The 18,509-nt window shown below is 41.1% G+C and overlaps 1 protein-coding gene across 1 annotated transcript in view; it reads left to right on the top strand.

Moving 5' to 3' along the window:
* Window positions 1–18,509, top strand: part of ADAMTSL1 (ADAMTS like 1) — a 365,777-nt gene that overhangs the window by 327,384 nt on the left and 19,884 nt on the right. Inside the window, exons 21-23 of the mRNA XM_086629918.1 lie at window positions 3,197–3,325; window positions 11,331–11,510; window positions 13,368–13,502. Coding sequence (XP_086486044.1) covers window positions 3,197–3,325; window positions 11,331–11,510; window positions 13,368–13,502 — 444 coding nt within the window. The remainder of the gene's footprint in view (window positions 1–3,196; window positions 3,326–11,330; window positions 11,511–13,367; window positions 13,503–18,509) is intronic.

Genomic DNA, 18,509 nt, shown 5'->3' with positions numbered 1-18,509 from the left:
AGTCCAAGGCTCCCAATCCATCTGCTTCTTTTTAAACCTATCGCTGATATCTTCAAGTCTCACAGGCTGATCAAAGGACGTATTGAGATGGACATTAGGCAAGCCTGAAAAATACCAGAGCTGAAGAGTTCGCCCCTTGCAGGATAAAGCACTGTGTCATATTTGATCCATTGTGGCACAGGCACGGCTGACGCTGTTCCAATTGCCGGCAAATAGAGGTTCACAAAAAATTAACTTCTTTGTTCATATTTCTCTAGTAACGGTTGAGTTCTAAAGCAGACTAAATATCCTTCATTAGTTTAGATTTCGGTTCTAAAGAAAACTCACGCAGATAAAAGCCAAGGGAAACGGGAGGTAGTGCATGAATCTAGCTTCTTCAAGGTTCATTGGTAGGCAAAGTCAGCAGGCTCACAACCACGTCAGGACCAGTAGAAAGACAGAGCAGCAAACATGAATGAGGAGCTGTTGAGTAAGATGAAGCTAAGAACTGTGACAAGGCAGAGAGGTCTTCGAGAAGGAGGATCTCACTTATTACAAAGGCGAAAGGAATGCTAGAATGCTTACTGATTTTTCAGACCTTTCCATTCCACTGTTCCAGAATGCGGAAGCATATGGGGCCTCCAATGTGGGGGCAGTAACCATCAGCTGCCAGTGTATCCAGGAATAGCTGTTGATGAGTTTGAGTTTTTTACACCAAACACAGAGAAAGTTTCAGGTAAGAGGAGCATAAAGAAAATCTTAGAACGTGGCAATGGCCAGCATTGAAGCTCTGACAATCAGTAAACCGACTGGAAAGAGACCTTCTCTGTCCCCTAGAAGGAGAACAGCTGAATCCCCCAAAGTGGAAAAGAAAGATCTGCATTAGAGCTCCATATTACATGCAGGCAAAACCGAAGAGAATGGTCCTTCTTATAGTACTGCAGCTCAGGAATACCCTTGCTGAATCCCAGGCAGCAGAGCAGTGGTGCTGCTGTTAAAACAGTATAGTGTTTTGTAAGGAGCAACTCCACAGTAAACCTCTTGTGTTGCACCAACAAGAAGCTGAACTTGAGGTCAAAAAATCATCAGTCAAAACTACTATTCTGTCCATATTGCTCCAGTGGTTTAAAAGCCATAGTCTTTGTGCAATGTAATTTGTGGAGACAATTTTCTGTGAAGCTATAGAAAAATGAACTGAGCATTAGGTATACACATGGCACACGAAGGCTCTCAGCTTTTTGCTTATAATTAGATATCGCAGTAGTTTCACCTTTTTAGATGAATCAACTTTCACACACCCCAGACTCAAGCTGAACTCTGCTTAGGAGCTGGTGTACATTTCCATTTCACATCCAAGGCAAAGAGCTGAACATCTTATAAAACAAGGCCATAAATGTCAATATGAAATACTAAGCATTTTTTGGAACAAAGCAACAATCTTTTTGGCATGATGGAAGTACTTTCTCCAGAAAAACTGGAAATCTGAGACCATCTTTAGAGGGATCAGGAGTGAGGCTGAAGGCTTATTTCATTGAAGAGTTTTCTCATTAGTTTAACACACGCATGGAAAAAAAAAAACAGTGGAATATGCTTAGATTTTTCTCAATGATTTGCTACTCATTTATGGGTTGAACAACTAGTAGATTTTTAATCTTTTGATGAGGTTGTGGAAACTGATCAGGAAAATAAAAGGCTTATGGATAGCTGAAGAATTTTTCTTTCTTTTATTTAAGCTTTGCAACAAAGCATCAAAATTTTTGGAGATATTTCAACAATAAAATGTAACACTTTACTATTCTTAGGCATTAAAAGTGCCAAAAAAAAAATTAAAAAAAAAAAAAACACACAAAAGAAACCCCAAACTAATATAATAGGAATTCCAGATGAAAGGCATCTTTCAAAAGCCCTGGAAATATAACTGTGGGGAACAATTTATAGTTAGGGCTGAATCAAATTTTCAGGACTTTCTATGAGCTCAATGAAAGCAAATTCCTTTTCTCACATCCATCTTTTCTTCCTTGGTCACCTCCAGATTACACACAAATGAAGCCAGTGGTAGACATTAGCCTAAAACTGTAGCTTCTGGAGGCAAATGATGATATCTGAACCTGTTTTTTTACCTATTTATTTAAATGTGCAGAAGAATGTGTATATAGATATTTGGATAAAGATGAGTTTGAAAATGCAACACTGAGTCAAAAACACCCAAGTCCCATACCGTTTAAAGCGATGTTGTCATGTTCTGCCCCTCCTGCCAACATGCTACCTGCAGGGCATTTTGGGGGGAACAGGGGGATGCCTTAACTGAGCTCTGTCAGCTCTGCTGCTTCACTCTCCTCTCTCAGAGTTAAGCCCAAGTATCTCTGACCTGTTTTGCACCACGTAGGCATGCCTTTACAGTGCCTCTACAAAAGGAGTTGCAGAAGGCTCCTTGGGCCTCTCCGATGGTAGATAACTCCATAGCTAACCTCACATAGACAGGCACAACAGCAGAGGAACACCTTGACCCACTTGCTTGCTGTCACTGATGTTGGAAGCACACTGAAAAGAGTTTGAAAAGGTTGTTGCAGGCAAAGCAGGTATATGTGTTAGAGATAAACAATGCTAATGCGTAACACTGTTACTACAGGCTTCAGATAAAACAAAACAGGTTATCTGACAGAAAGGAGCTCGTTTATATCCCTCATCTTACTACATTACCCATTATGAGAAAACTTTCTGGTTATGATCTGGTCTTCCCAAACCCAATGTTTCCACTGTAGGTTCAAGAAAATACGATCAATGTGTAGAAGCAGCTTGCACGTTTCTCTAAACCTCCTGCACTGTTAATGTGCCTGTAGCCATCACTCAGGCTTCTTTTTCCTACGTTTGGCCTTTGGCAAAGGGTGGTATTTTGGTTGCAGTACCAGGCAAACATCTTGCTGCAGCTCCAATTGTGCTGGTGTTTATTGATTCAGCTGGTTCTCATGTGTATCCATATGGCTTTAATGTGATTCTGCCTCTGCTCTAAATATGCTTTTTCTTTTTCCAAGACAGCTTTTCCCATGTAATTTGGTGACACTGAAATATTATAAAGAGCAGGTGGCTTCATACTGCAGCATTTTCCCTATCCACCTGTCCTGCTTAGGTACTTCCATACATAGTGTCCCAGGCCATCTGTTCCATGCAAGCCCAGGGTGCTTGGTCTGATAAACTGTGGTGCTTTTTTTTTATGCAGGAAAGCCACTGATAAAGACAACAAGAGCTACTGTGATCAACACTGATTCACCTGCTGTCACTGTTGACATTGGAAGTACAGTGAAAACAATCCAGAGAGCAAACGTTACCATTAACTGCCAGGTCGCAGGTGAGAAATTACTTGGTCTTCCATACAGGTGTCGTTGGCTATAAATTTCTGTGGGGTTCTTTGCTAAATTCGTGTCTCCAGGTGCAGCTGGGTGAAACTGCAAGGTTTTCCTTGGACTCACGGAAGATTTCATTGCTTCTATTGATTCTTAGCATAGAAATTGTCCTCCTTTTATCAAAACAAACTGGAAAAGTGCAGTGACTTAATGTCGTGGTTTTAGGCTGATCCAGCAACTAAAACTGTTCACACAGTCTCTCCTTCTCCAGTAAAGTAGAGAGGAGAGAAAAAAAAAAACAAAGGGACTGAGGGTTGAGACAAGAACAGAGGGAGCACCCACCAACCATGGTCCTGGGCAAAAAAGGCAGAGCTTTTCTCAAAGCAAAACAGTTTATTAATGATTACTTAGAAGGACAAAGGGAAACAAAAACCGATTACTTGAGGTGACAGAAAGAAACAAAACCAGATCTTAAAACCGACACCTTCCCCCCGCCCCCTCCTTTTCCTCCCGGCTCTACCTCCTCCCCCCAGCAGCACAGGGGGCAGGGACTGGGGGAGTGCAGGTCAGTTCATTCCGTGCTGTTACTGCTGCTTCTTTCTTAAAGGAGAAGGAGTCCTTACACCCTTTTCCCCTGCTCCAATGGATCCCCTACCCACGAGGAAAAATCCACAAACTTCTCCAGCGTGAGTCCAGCCCACTCAAAACAATCCTTCCCCACAGATTGCTCCGGTGTGGGCTTTACCACAGTCTCGGGTACTTAGGGAGCTGTAGCCACTCGCTCCGGCGTGGGTCGTCACGCAGACTCCAGATGCCTCTCTGCCTTGTCGCGCGTCCCAACATGACCATCCTCAGGCTCAGGCATCTTCTCCCCACGGGCTGCGAGTGGGTCTCTGCTCCACTGAGGCCGTCCTGGTTGCAGGGGGGCCGCCTGCCATCTCGCCACCAGCCGCAGGGGAAACTCGGCTCCGGCACCTCCTCCCGCTCCATCCTCACTGACCTGCTGTCGATGTGGCTGTTTCTCTCAGATCTCAGTCCCCTCCAGGTGAACTCAGCCCAGTGGGCACCCCGGGAGTGGGGTGCCCCCGAGTTCCCCAGCTGGCTCCGCCGCCGCCATCCTCCGTGGGCGGCGCCGGCCCAACGCAGGCAGCCGCCCAGCCGGGAGCCAGGGAGCGGGGGCAGTGCCCTCCTCCCTTCTCTGCTCGATCCTGGGCGAAGCACCTTTTCTGGTACCTTTGTCCTGACTTAAATAGGGCAATTCGCAGAGGCGCCCTATTGGCTCAACCCCGGGGGGATGGCAGTCTGATCTGGTGGCCAGAACTAAGCCTAACCCGGATCCAAAACCGGGGAGGTCACAGGGAGCAAAACCCCTCTTCTGCCACCAGAACCACCCCCCCTCCACATCAAACCATGACACTTTAGAAGATCGGTCTGGGACAATATGGCAGGCGTCTTTGTTAAGAGATACACAGTATGATGTGGAGAACAAAACTGATACACATTCCTACTTGTTGGGGATGTTTGGTGAGAATACACAAGCATGGTCTGACTCATTTACTCATTGATGAAGTTTTCAAAGTCCACTCCAGTTAGTTCCTTCCTTTACTGCCAAACAATTTTTTTTTTTTTTCAAATTGAGAGCACGGTCTTTTTCTGATTTTTCTTTTTTCATCTTGGGAGCACAGGAATTCAGAGGAATTCTGCTGAAACAGGGTTCTCCCTGAAACTGTTTTCCCGCCAGAGACTGAATGTCCCTCAGTCTTACAATGACAGTTTGCCTCTTTCCAATGGTGACCAAAAAAGGCTGACTTTATCCGCATGTTGCAGTCCTATGGCTGTTGGTGGGACTGGTGTTGGTAGGGGGAGAAGGGGTGGGGGAAGAGAGGAAGCTGGCAAATCTCCAAAGACCTGGGACCAGACCTCAGATTCATTACACTTCCATGGATAGTATGAGAGGGAACGGGAGGGAAAGGGAGCAGCTTATAAGGCATAAAGTAAGCCACAGTGAGTATTAGGCAAATATCTGCGGTGGAGACTCGTATGAAGTCCCTTAGACCCTTGCTTTAGCTTCTTGTCCCTAGCAGCTACTTCAGACAGCTCTAAATAAGCATCTGCACTGCAAATATAAAAATGTCCAGCTTTTTTTACACTTCCTGCTCACTTTAAGCACTTAGTGGTTGTCAGTTTTCCTTCTTCAAGTGCTGCCAACCAAACCCCTCTGCAAATTCTTAAGTAAAAAGAGGATTTGGCTCAATTTTCACTGTTTGGTCACCTGTCCTTTAGCAAAGCATGCACAATAGCTGTGTAAATACTAGGCTGGGATCCCAAATTATTAATTACACTCAGTGGGATTAATGAAAGAAACATTCAGTAAATCTGTTGTCCTCTCAACATGGACACTAGATACTCCCTTGCAATCAGACTGATATCTAATGTCTTTCAAGGAGGAAGGAGATGAAAGCTGTACTTTTTCCCCAGGACTCTGTATGGCCACCTGCACTTACAGTGTGTGAAAGAGACTAAGTATTATATGAATATAATTTTTTTTTTATTTCTGACTCTGGGTGCTCTCAGCTGCAGATGGGAAGGTCCCACAGATATAGATTGCTAATTTAAGAAGTGCAGCCATTTCCCTTCAGTATAAAGACATCATGAAAAGAACGGGATGTGACTGAGCAAAGTTGCCACAGTTCTTATGGCATCAGAAAACTACAAGAGAGGAGCACACCATGGTCAGGGGGACAGATTCAGTGAGTTTCTGACGGGAAAATAATCTCTAGCAATTTTCTGAAGCGTACCTACTATGACAATGTACATCCACAATGGAAAATTTTAGCAGTATCACAGTAGAACCACTGTCTTGTCTCCCAGCAGCAGGCTTTTTGCTACCTAGTTGCATTACTCTGTATTGGATTCTTCTGTGGTACAGAAGAAATTTGCTTAAATCATAATTTTCTTCATGGGTGTTTATCTTCTGCTACTGCCTCCACAGAAAATACCAACTATGTTTGACACCAGAGATTAATACTGTTGAAATAATTATAAAGTCCTAAACCACAAGCCGTGATGTTGAACAGGGAATAAGAGTGAGTAATGGGAGTAGAAATATTTTACAGGCACTAGGATCCTATTTTCATACAAATAGCGTTAATAATTCAACAGCAATTAAAATAAGTTACATATGGGAAGCGATCCAGGAACAGAGTGATTTCTATCAACTGTCTCACCCATGCCTGCAAACTATACCATCTCATAAAACTTATTAAAGAACATGACAATAAATACTATTTTCCTTCTAACAGAAGCACAATTTTTTGTTTTATAATCAGTGTTGTGGTTATTGAAACTTTTAATATGTTTTTGATCATTCTACTTAGAACTATTAATTCTAAGGAGAAGAACATGCATTATTGCTTCAGTCAGCAGACATGTTGTATCCTAGTGACTTCTTCAGAGTAGATGAACTTCACAGCTATGTAGTTTGCCAAAGTTCCCCAGAAAGCATTAACAATAAAATGGCCATCAAATCATAGTAAGTTAATGTGCAATGGTTAACGTAACAACATCTGATAATAAAAAAGAGATTGTGGTGTGAGAATGAAGTGAACATAATTAGAAAGCAAACTAACGTATCTAGAAATTACATGGAGAATTATCTAGATGGAAAAAATCTGCATACAGCTTTGTTAAGCTCTAGTCTTTTTCCTTCTAGTACCTTCCATCTAGCCGTTTCAGGATGCCCTGAGCCAATACAGCAATTGAGAGTTGTTCCAGATCAGAATTTGGTGCCTGTTAATTTCATCTTTATAAGCTGTGTTGCTATCACTGTATAGCAACAGTGTTATAGGTCTGTATAGGTCTGTAGTATAGGACCATGCATGCATTGGATCCTGAGGTCTTGGCTCATATAAGGACATGTCTTTACTGAGAGTTAGTATAGCAGAATAAATATTTGTAAGAGAAATATTAAGTATGAGGATCAGTTATCACATTTTCTAAAGCCACTCTTGCTGTCAAGGGACAGAAGCACACACTTGCTGCTGATGGGTGGTGATAAGCCTGGAGAAGGTTTCTTAAAAAACAAGAGATAACGAAAGAGTGCACTAGCAGAGCCTAGGAAGTAATTTTATATTGCTATTTAACTTCTTATGAAAGGCATAAGCACTGTCAAAATCTGTGTTCTCAGTTAAAATCTATGGATATTAGATGTAAGACAAGGGAAATCAAAATCATCCTTTGCATTACAGTTTAATTAGCACCTGATAGGAATTATGTAAGGATGAAACTTCTTTTTGATTATACTACAAAGACAGTGTAGTGGTTTTGTTCAAGCTTGAATATAAGCTTTATTTCACTTAACATAACTTTGCCACTTTGTCTATGGAGGTGAGAGAATAATTTTTAAACATAGTTAGGTGGTTGTGGTCAATCCCAGACTTCTCCAAAACTAATCCTAAGGCAACTCGCACCCAGAAGTCACTCGGGAGTTTTGCAGATACCTGTGACTTCCAGCTGGAGGGTTTTCTCCAAGCTTCACAAAGCCAGCAGCATTTCTGGTGTGGCCAATATGATTGCTGTGGGCAATTTCACTTCCAAATGGGATGTGGGAGCAATTGAATTGCATCAGTATCACTAGGAAGCTTTCTTTGGACTTCTGCACTTAAATCGTGCAGATACTCAGTTGGATACCAGAAGCCTCAATCAATCTGGCCCAAGCTGTTACTGAATATACAGTTGAACATGAAAGGAGGAAACAATTTTAAAAATCTACTTCTTAAGGCATTCCTCCATGGTATTCTTCAGACCATAAGACTTCTAACAGAGGCACCTGCCTGTCATGGGTCATGTACCATTAGCCACTGTTGAGTCAGAACAGGGTTGGAAGAGTGACTTAAAATATTTTAACATGCCGCCATGTATATCCTTCTCTTTCTGGTGTTTCAGCTTGCAGCTTTTTCAACTCTCCTAAACATTCTCTTCCTCTGTATTTCATCTATATGCTGAAGGTTATATTTCCCTAGTTCTTACCTTGCTTTACAACCCATAGTTTATCAGCTATACTAGATTCTGACATGCAAGTCCCTATTTCAAGAATATTGTGGAAGTGGAAACAAGTCATCACTGCTATATGCTTGTATTGCTATGCTTCCTTTCCCTGAAAGCTCCTGGTTTAGCAAAATCATCTTGGTTGGCTTCCACAGTTCCTGCTTGTTCGATATCCCAGGTAGCCTTTTTCTGCTGGATACGTGCGCAGTGATGGAGGGGAAAGCTGAAGAAGAATAGGCTTGGGTAACTATTCACCACCTAAAGTCCTGCCTGGTCAGCAAAATGAGTTTTGCTTCCAGCTGGCACCTCTCAGACTTTCAGTCTCTGAGATTGTTTGTGCAAGGCAGACACGCTCAGCCCTCGGTCCTCCGTCGTTCACCGGTGCCCAACGAAAACTCATGGAAATGCTCTTGCTACCCCTCGTGGCAGTGCTGCGCAAGGACGTGTGTGCTCATCCCTGTGCTGGCTGCCTCCGGGGCTTGTCCTGACGCTCCTACCTATCACCAAAGCTGGGAACACGAAGGAAAACGAAGCTGCTGCTCGCTGACACATACTGCTTATCTTCCCTAAAACAAACTGTAGGAAGAGCTGTACAGGTTAGTTTTAAATAATTTCCTGTTGGTGTGGAAGCTTGACACTGAAGGCAGAGGAAGAACGCACTTTTTAGAGTAGCGGTCAGAAAAAGGTGTTTTTAGAGCTGCTGGACCTTTTGCAGGAACAGCACCCCTTTCCTAGACTCAATAGTAATACCTCTACAGTAAAGGGCCTTACCTTTAACCCCGTGTTGCTTCTTCTGCTAGTGAAGCTACGCGAGAGGAATCTGCCTTTCTGGACTGAGACTGTCTAAGCAGCTGTCTGCAAGAAGCAGAATAGTTTTGTCTGTCTCTCTGTATGTATGCATTTATTTATTTTCTTGAGGACTGTGGTCATATGAAATCCTCATTCTCCCTTTCCCTTCTTCTTCACCCTTCTCAGCATTCCTCATCCCTTCCTCTTCTCCTGCTATTGTTTTTTAAAAAAAGAAAATCTTCCTTTTTTTTTTCCTAGAAAAACATGAAAGCTCTACCTAATTTTAGTCTTCAAAACAAAGAAGGAAGATGAGCCCTGGTTGGAACTGGAGAAAGCTTTATAATTTTATAATCTTATGATTGTTTTTTTCTGAGGTACATTTCTTGATACTACCAAGTTTGACAATAGCCATAATGCAAAAACTTGTGCACCATAAGTAGCTTAGACTGCCAGAGAGAGTGGATCATCCCTTCACTAGGGTAGCACTGGGAAGACAAGTGCTGGGATGTGAGTGTTTTTCAATCTCAAGGACCACAGAACTGGAAGAGTCTCCATTTTCTCTCCTTTTTTCTCCAGAGCTCAACTCTCGAACTTCCTTTCCCCGCAATAAAAGCACAATAAACGCGTAGGCTTGAATAGACTCAAGGGCTGGTGTTGTTTGCTATCCAGCCATTGTCTGAACTCCCCTGAGGACTCTACCTGGATGCTCTGGGAAAAATCAGAGTGAGGTTTTCAGTGGTGGTCAGCCCACCCTTGTCACATAGGTCAAAGAGTAGCAGCCAGATGGGGAACTGTGTACTGGTCTTATCCCAGTGGTGGGGTCAGAAACAGGCCAACAGCCCATCCTTCTAAAAAAGCTGAGTTGTAGCAAAACAAACAAGGGTCAGCCTTTGGAAAACAGCATCACAGACAAGAATGATTAGTTCTCTGGGTATGTCATGAAGAGTCCAGATTAGCATATGCTATTTACCCTCAGACAAAGGTGAGAAAAATCCTGCAGTCTTTTACATCTGCTTCCTGCTAATTTCTGAATGTGGACGAGAGCCTCTGCCCTTACAGAGCTTCAGCTTTCCTTCCCGGCTGCCAAGCTCAGACATACTCATTCCAGATGTCTTGGCAAAGTCACCAGGTAACTCTGGGAGAGGTGGAAAAAAGGCCTCAATGCTTTGATGTGGAAGAACAGGGAAAATCTCCCTTTCCCACTTCCGTCTGCATATGCTTAGGGAGGCACCTGCAATCAGGCAGTCACTATGAATACAGACAAATGGGTGGTCATGCTCAGTGAGCACAGCCTGAGTGAGGTATTCCTGATGCCAGGGCCACAGAATTGACAAATAGAGTGGGCTTTGGTTTTTGCCATGGAGGCACGATCAGAAAGGTACTGGCAATGGGCAGAGGATCATGTTGCTATGACATAAGGCAGAGAAGGATTTAGGTGGGCAGCAGATACTTAAGAATAACTGCCTGTACGCATGCCCTTAATCTACAGGAGACACAAGGAAACTGTATGTTCACGTGAAAGAGGTTAACTGCCTCCCAAATACAGAGGGTACCACAAATAGGAGAGCACACAAAAGGAGGTGATTCTTCCTGTAGTGGATTATGAATCTGTAACAATCTGTTGTCTGAAGACTCCTGGTGAGACCAGTGAAACTGCTTTTCTGCAGATGTAAATGCTGATTGTTTGAATAACTTCAATAAGGAAGATTGGATGAATTAATAGAAAAGTCCATGGAGGGCTCCTAACTGCACAGAAACAACTTCTGGCTCAGAAAGTTCCTGAGCTGAAACTAGTGGGAGGCTGGGAAAGGCACCAGCTTATGGCTTCTTCCAGAGACAGGATACTAGGCTAGATTAACATTTGTTCTGATCCAATAGGGGCTAGCTTTTAAGAGTGATGAGTTCAGAGTTCACTTGCACAATTCTGGAACACTAAGAGGGAAGACTTCAGTTTTAACTCTTCTGCTCTGTCTCAGAGAGAACTAAGAAATATAAATGCAGACAATGTGAAAGAGCTGACTAAACGCTTCTGAACTGCAAAAAGATGTCACTTTTAAGTCATATTAAAATCTTGGTTTAATTGTTCGATTTTAATAATTTTGTCTGTAGCAACCATAACACTGTTTAGCAACCACTGTATTTTACTTGTGTTATGTTTTGTCAATGTTTTTCCAGGTGTTCCTGAAGCAGAAGTTACTTGGTTTAAGAACAAGGTCAAGCTGTCCTCTGCTCACCATCTGCATGATGGGTTGCTGCTAATTGCAAACATTTCTCTGTCTGATCAGGGGTTGTACTCCTGCAAGGCAGCCAATCTTCGTGGGGAGGTAACTGAAAGCTCCCAGTTGTTGGTTCTTGGTAAGTCCAGGGTATTTTGCACTTGCAGCAGTGGTAGTGTGGCTGTTGGCACATCTAGCCTGCAGAACTAGTCAGAGGATGTGGAAAGAGGGAATGACATAGCAGCAGCCCTGTTCTAAGAAAAGAACCAGTCTGCATTTGTTCTCTGGGCAGCTTCACCTGAAACACTGTGATGGTAAAAGGAAGATGGATCAGGAGAAAATATCTGAGCCCAAGGAACGCACTTGCCAGTCCTGACATACTCCGTTTCACTCTTTCAGGCTTACTAGCTACGAAAAGCATCAATTAACCATTTCTAAAGTGGTTTTCTTGAAATGAGAATGATACCACATTTTCCCTGTGAAGTGCTCTGCTTCTGCTGAGCAGCCTTTCCCTGCATGGCAGTGTGATACTGACCCGTTTCACACCTAACAGGTGTATAAACCCAGGGTGCTTTTAAAAAGCACTTCCCAGGTTCAGTGAAGGATGAAGTTTACTTTTTCTTGGGTTTCTAAACAACAGACAGAAAGCCCAGCTGGGTGATTTGAAAAGACAATGCCATCTGTGAAGTATGAGTGGAAGTGTTACCTGATGATAATTTGATGTGTGGGAGAGGGGTTTGCTTTCCTAGTAGCTCATCTTCTATCATTTCTGCATGCCTGCCAGATGAATGATCCAGCCAGACTTTGTAAGTGCTTCTGTACATTTGATAGTGAAGTGTCAAATTCTGAAACCTAGTCCCTGTTATTGGTGCAACACCATTAAAGCACCTGTTACAGCTCTCATGTGTCATGACCTGAGTGACCACAGGTCCCATGGATGATGCAGCTTTCAGAGGAAGTTTTAAAGTGAGATTTTCCAGTTTCACAGACAACACTAAAACCCCTTTATGAATGTTCACATGATTTCCTTGTGAATCCAGATTGGCTCTAGAAAATTCAGTCTAAAAATACCTGAAAAAAAAAAAAAACTGTGTTTCACTCTATAAATAAAATCTCCCACATGATCTTTAAATCCTTTTCTGATCTTTACAAATGGCTTAGTTTTTAAAGACGGAAAGTTACTGTGAGTTAGGCAAGCTGCTTATGCTTGTAGGCAAATCACATTTTTAGTTCCTTGATGGAAAGAAACAGTTCAAGCATCCATGACTCGTATATCTGGCACTGAATGTGATCAGCAGTAGAAAACTTGCTTAGTGTGTGCCATGATGTAATCAAAAGGGGACGAAGCCACCATTCACTTAAATCAAATTTCCCATAATTTCCACGACAGATAGAATTGGAAATGATAGGCAACACAATTGATGTTTAAAATAGCATTATGGTTAGTAAAGAACTAAATCCTGCAGTTCTGAGCATAGATTGATCCTCTTGAGCTCTGAACTCTTAGTCCTTTGGAGCTCTGCCTAAATATATCACAGGATTTGGCAGGGTTATAACCATATTTAATCAGGGCTTGATCCAGGTTGTAGCAGACATTAAAAAGTTTTCCACTGACTGCCATGGACATTTGATTTGGTTTCTATGCTGTATAAATTTGCTCTTTCATCCAAGCTGCTTTATCTCCTGATACCACATACCTTCATTGCATATGAAGAGGGTCAACCGGAATGCCATGGTAGCCTTCAGGGATAATTTCTTTTATTTTGTAGTCACATTGATCCAGATGTTATTTCAATAATTTCTCTAATGCCTTAAGTAACGTGAGACAAGGTACATATTTAGTAGTTGTCCAAAGTTGACTAGACTGCCCCTCTGAAATGGTAATACTGCAGCACGGCAAATAACGCAGCAAAAGCTGGAGTGGGTTTTTTGATGCCCCTGAGATGTTTTCTGCTATAGTGCTGCTCATCACTTCAGTCTCCCAATCTGTTACCAGAGCCTCCACGACCTCTTCCTTACCTAGAAGACTTGACAGCAGTGTTTTCCAGTGCTGGGACCAGCACTCGTTCAGTGCTGACCTCTCCTTCAGGGACAAATATGGCCGTCAGTCCAGGGAGCTCTGCTCTCATAGGTAAGTCAAGTGCTTTAACATTTTTTTCAGATTTAATCTAAACTCTAAAAAAAGAGTTTAGATTACAGTTGTGCATCCAGTTATCCAGCCATGGAGCAGTGGGACAAAAGGCATCAAACCAACAGTGTATTGTCAGTCATAATCACTGCCAAATTGTTCTCAGAACTCAGAAACTCATTTAAAAAAGGAGGTCCTCTTCTTAGTGTAATGTCTGAAAGCAGCATGTGGAATAAGGCACCATCGTGCCACAATTTATAATGCTCTGAAAGAAGCAGTCCCTGCTCTGAGAGGCTGGCAATCTCATTCAACGCAAGACATGATGATCTTTTAGATCAACGTGACATTTGATCTAAAAGAAGAAACTCTTGCGGTTCTGTTTTTCTTCTGCATTTGGGTACTAGTCTTTCCACATGTCTGCTGTTCATATTGTATATCCTTTTTCAGAGACTTTGCTAGAGTTTTGCTTGTCACTCTAGACTTGTCTTTCTCTTGAAAACTCTGTTTTATTCTGTTCTTTTTATTCCTTTTTTCTTTTTATATCACACAACCAATATCTGCAGAAAGTCACATAAGGAAGTAATCCCCAATGAAATGCTTCCCTTCATCCTTCTCTGCCTTCCATATAGTTTTCTTCTTTTTACACTGCAAGTTCTATTACATGCTGTAAACTCCTTTCAGATCTTTGGGCGTGATTTGTTTGCAAGCAGAATCTTGTCCTTTTCTAAAGTTTGGGGTATGTTTATTTTAAAATTTCCTTTCTCACACTGATCTTGAGCCTCTACTAACTGTCAGGCTGAGATAGGCAAACAGCTTCTCTAATAGCCTTGTTACTACCTTCCAAAACATTCTTTGCTTACATTTAGTAGCAATTTTAAGATTTCATTTTCAGTGGAGGCTTTCCACTTACGTTTTTAGATTTGTATGGTTTACTTTTCCCCAGTGCTGACATCTGCATACGTTTGCAATGGTTTTTAGCATGCAGCTCTGGATTACATCTCTGCTTGCACAAAAACTGCACTGAAATAGTCTTTGGTGGGGGGAATATCTGAAGGTATCTATCAGCATTGAATAAATCATTTTGAGCATGGTTTTATTGTACTTACTGTTGTAAGGCTGGGTCACACTCCTGTTTCATCCATTTCCTCTCAGGTTTCCAAAATGAGATCTTTAGTAGTTGTAGGGATTTTTTTATTGTTTGAAAGCAGTAAGTGAACCACCAAGGGTGTTCTGCGCTGCCTGTATATAACCACCTCTAAATTAATTTCATTTGGCAATGTTGCCCTGTACCCTGCCATTCCACTTCAGGGGCAAGGAAATTCCATGAATCTTAATGGCAAAATAGCAAACTAGTTTCATTCTTGAGGCAGTTCTCTGAACTTCATTGGAGTTTTACTGACCTGAATTTGAGGCCTGTATTATTAAAACCTAAGAAAACCTCCTGAGATACTTTTTCTAATGAAAAATTATCATGGAATGGGCTATCCAATCAATAAGAAAGCTGTGTCAATGTAGTGCACCACTGAAACAAATGCACAAAGCTTTCAGCTTTCCATATGTTATTTAAATATATTGTCTGTAATTGTACCAAAGAATTCGGATTTATACACTATGAGAATACCTATTACTGAAAAAATAAAAAAGGGACTCATCTCTCAGATATTTTTTTTAATGTACATCTAGTTTACTCTGTACACTAATATCTCTAATATCAGTATGGATTACAATCAAAGACTGCATTTACTCCCCAATTTAGTCTCTCCAGAGTCTACCAGTGCAGTGGCTGAGTTTATCATGGACTATTGTCACACCTTCATAATCAACCTTTTATTGAAATATTTTTACATGGGAGGGAATATCTGCCTATATTTCTAAGCACGGTTTGCAAACATCAATTTGGGAACAACTTGTGAACTTGTAAACCTGTGACCCGTGTCGGTGTCACCTGCACACAACATCTCCTAATAACTGTTCACTAATTCTTTCTATTCTCTCACCCAACCAATTGACTTTATTCCTTTTAGGTCTTTCATCATTGATTATGGTGAGGTGTTTACTCTATGTGCTCTGGATGCCCCATATAATAACTTTGGATATATAAATTACTATGTATAGGATCCCTTGTTTGTTCTATTGCTGACAGGCAGTGGCATCTTTTGGGACTCAGAAGACATCGAACTAGACCTGGTATTTGGAAATCTAAGGATATGAGAATTGTTGAGTAGGGAAAGAGAATAAGACGTGCAGAGGAACAGAATGAAGTGTGAACAGGAGTGATAAGTAAGCTTTGGGGAAATTTTATATTTTAAAGGAGTTAAAAGTCACCAAAAGTCAAAAATTATGTTAGAAACCTGGATAAATTCAGGTATGGGTTTGCAACGGTTTAAGAAAAATGGAAATCAAAATTTCATTACACACTGTTTTTTTTACCTTGAAAAAAAAAATCAAAACAGAGAATATTAGCACAGTGGCAGAAGACCAAAGTTGCAAATGAGAAGTTGTTTAAAAATTAACAACTGTATAAAGTATAACAACAATTTACAAGCTGAGTTGAAAGGAGAGAACTGGAGCCTCCAGTTTATCATATATGCTATGCACTTTCTTTTACAAAGTGGAGTTGTGCAATGCTTCCACCATCATTTCAGTGATTTGGAACGATGAACTTGCTCTCTGGAGTCAGCTCCTATGGGTTTTCTCTACATAAATTTCACAGGGTTTGCAGAGAGAAAGGGCTATAACACAGATATGGTTTAGAGGTCTTTGTTCTCATCGTTAAGGGTCTTTCAGCAATCATTTGTGTGCTTTCATGATAACAGTAGAGGAAAAGATCTATTAGAGACCCATGCCCTGCCCAATGGAGTCAACAACCCTCTGATTAAGATCTGATGTAAAATATCTTTTTGCATGATCTTAGAGGAACATATCTGTAGGATCTGAAATTAACAGAAAATCTAGCTCTTGTTTGGCACAGTGCAAGACTTAAGCAATGTCTTTAAAAAGAGAAGATATCCCAGACAAAGTAAATATTGAGATAATGGTAGCTAGTCTATCTGCTGTGTATAGCTGCAATGTATATTTTTAAGGCTCATTATATCCTGATGACATGTTCACATTTTGTGAAAAAAAAAAAAAAAAAAGCAGCACTTTTTTAATCAAAAGAGGAGGTGCTGTCATTATGTAAATTCTTGGGCTTTATTCTATGTCTATTCTTTGGATGAAATGAATGAAATGCAAATTCTGGAGCATGATGGTTATTCTAGGGAATCTGAAGATATGAGTGAACCTATGGGGAAAAGCCTAGGCAATTATTTGGAACCTGGTTCCCATGCCCTTTTCCCTCTCAAACCACATATTCTCCAGTTTGTTCACCGGGAACTTGCTGTTGTCCCCAGCTTAGGACACCTGTCCAATTTTGTGTATTTAGGAGGAGATATTTGTAGGAGATACTGAAAATAACTGTAAAGTTGGATGATAAAGTGTACATTTTTATGACCAGAAAAGTACAGTCAATTGTAAAAAAAGGAAATACTGCTGCAGTTTTTTTATTGTGTTCTGACAATTCCATATCAAATTTACTCACTTCACAAATCAGAACATTATTTTACCAACTGCCAGCACTGTAAACACAGACCTAGAAAGCACATTTCTTTCTAGTTTTACACATTATCCCCAATGACCACAGAGTTAGAGCAGCTTGGCTGTCGATTTCACTGCTGCTTCAGAAGACGGAGAGCTAGACTACAAATTCCTGTTCTGGAAACACCTACGCTATTTAGCAATGATGCTGTTTTTAAAGCAAAGTAATAACAAAAACCTTTCACTTAAAAGATGCAAAGGTTTTTCTTACCAAAAGCAGTATTTCCCTCTCATTTTTCTTTTACTGGCAATAGTATAACCCCTTAATTTTCTAGCAGAGTCACTTAAATGTCCAGAAGAGGCCCAGAAAGCAGAATGGAAAAATGTAGTTATGGCCAGCCTTTTGAGTATGAATAAATCACTTATTCTGAAAGGTCCAACTGTATTAGAGCCAAGGCCCGAAGTTTAAGAGGGTTTTCAGTCTTTCTTTTTTTCAGAGGGGACCACTTCACGTCTGTGGCTAGTATTTGCCTACCGGAAGATTTAAGGGTTGTCTGGATGTGTCACTGAACAGAAAAATTAACCCAGAACTTTTTGAATGTTCTGGGGTGCATTGGAGTGAGTCAAATGCTGTGCCACTGACTACTTTATGAGAAGAATCAGATCATACAGATAGACCGATGCCATGATTAGGACCAAAGTCTTTTAGCAGAACCAGAGAAGCTAGCGCTGTAATTGCTTGCTATGTATCTTGCTTTTGAGCCATAACATCTGCAAATATAGGACGAATACTTGTTCAAAATCAGCGTGAAAAGCAGTAAATGATCCAGTTGAACACAACTCATCTCACCAATACAAATCTCTTGCAATGGTTGGTGATATAATCAAGAGCAAATGTATATCTTCTTGAAACATAAGATGTTTTCCTTTACTCCCTTTTGCTCTTCCTGTCTCTACCATAAGCATATTCTAAATTTCCCTAGGTTTTGGGAATCACTGCTGCATTAAAACTGAAAGCAGAAATACAAAATACAAAATAATTTACAATCTGCACAGAGTCAGCAAAGAGAAAACTCATGAGTAATTATGATTAAACTGGTGTCTGTGCTCACCTAAAGAAAAAGACAGCTGCAAAAGTTGTGCGGTAGGAGTCAGGTAAAATCATGACTGAGAAGTTATTTTACATAACATCCTTTTTTTTCCGCCTCAGTCTCTGAAAAGCAGTACTTTTCAAAAACTACATTTTTGAAAAGCAGTTCTAATGCTAAAGATTTTTTTTTTGAGCAACTTTATTTTACAATAATAATACTTCAACTGTGATGAAGATAAAGCACCAGATGCACTCATGGGATAATCTGTCCTGTTAATTATGTTTTCCATTCCTTTCCATTTCTGCCTCGGTGAAAGTTCTGCCTTGTCACAGTATGTATAAGG

This window comes from Tauraco erythrolophus, chromosome Z (assembly GCF_009769465.1).
Source record: "Tauraco erythrolophus isolate bTauEry1 chromosome Z, bTauEry1.pri, whole genome shotgun sequence".
Taxonomy (NCBI): Eukaryota; Metazoa; Chordata; class Aves; order Musophagiformes; family Musophagidae; genus Tauraco; species Tauraco erythrolophus.
The sequence above is the reverse complement of the archived record's forward strand: the minus strand, read 5'-3'. Positions and strand labels throughout refer to the sequence as shown.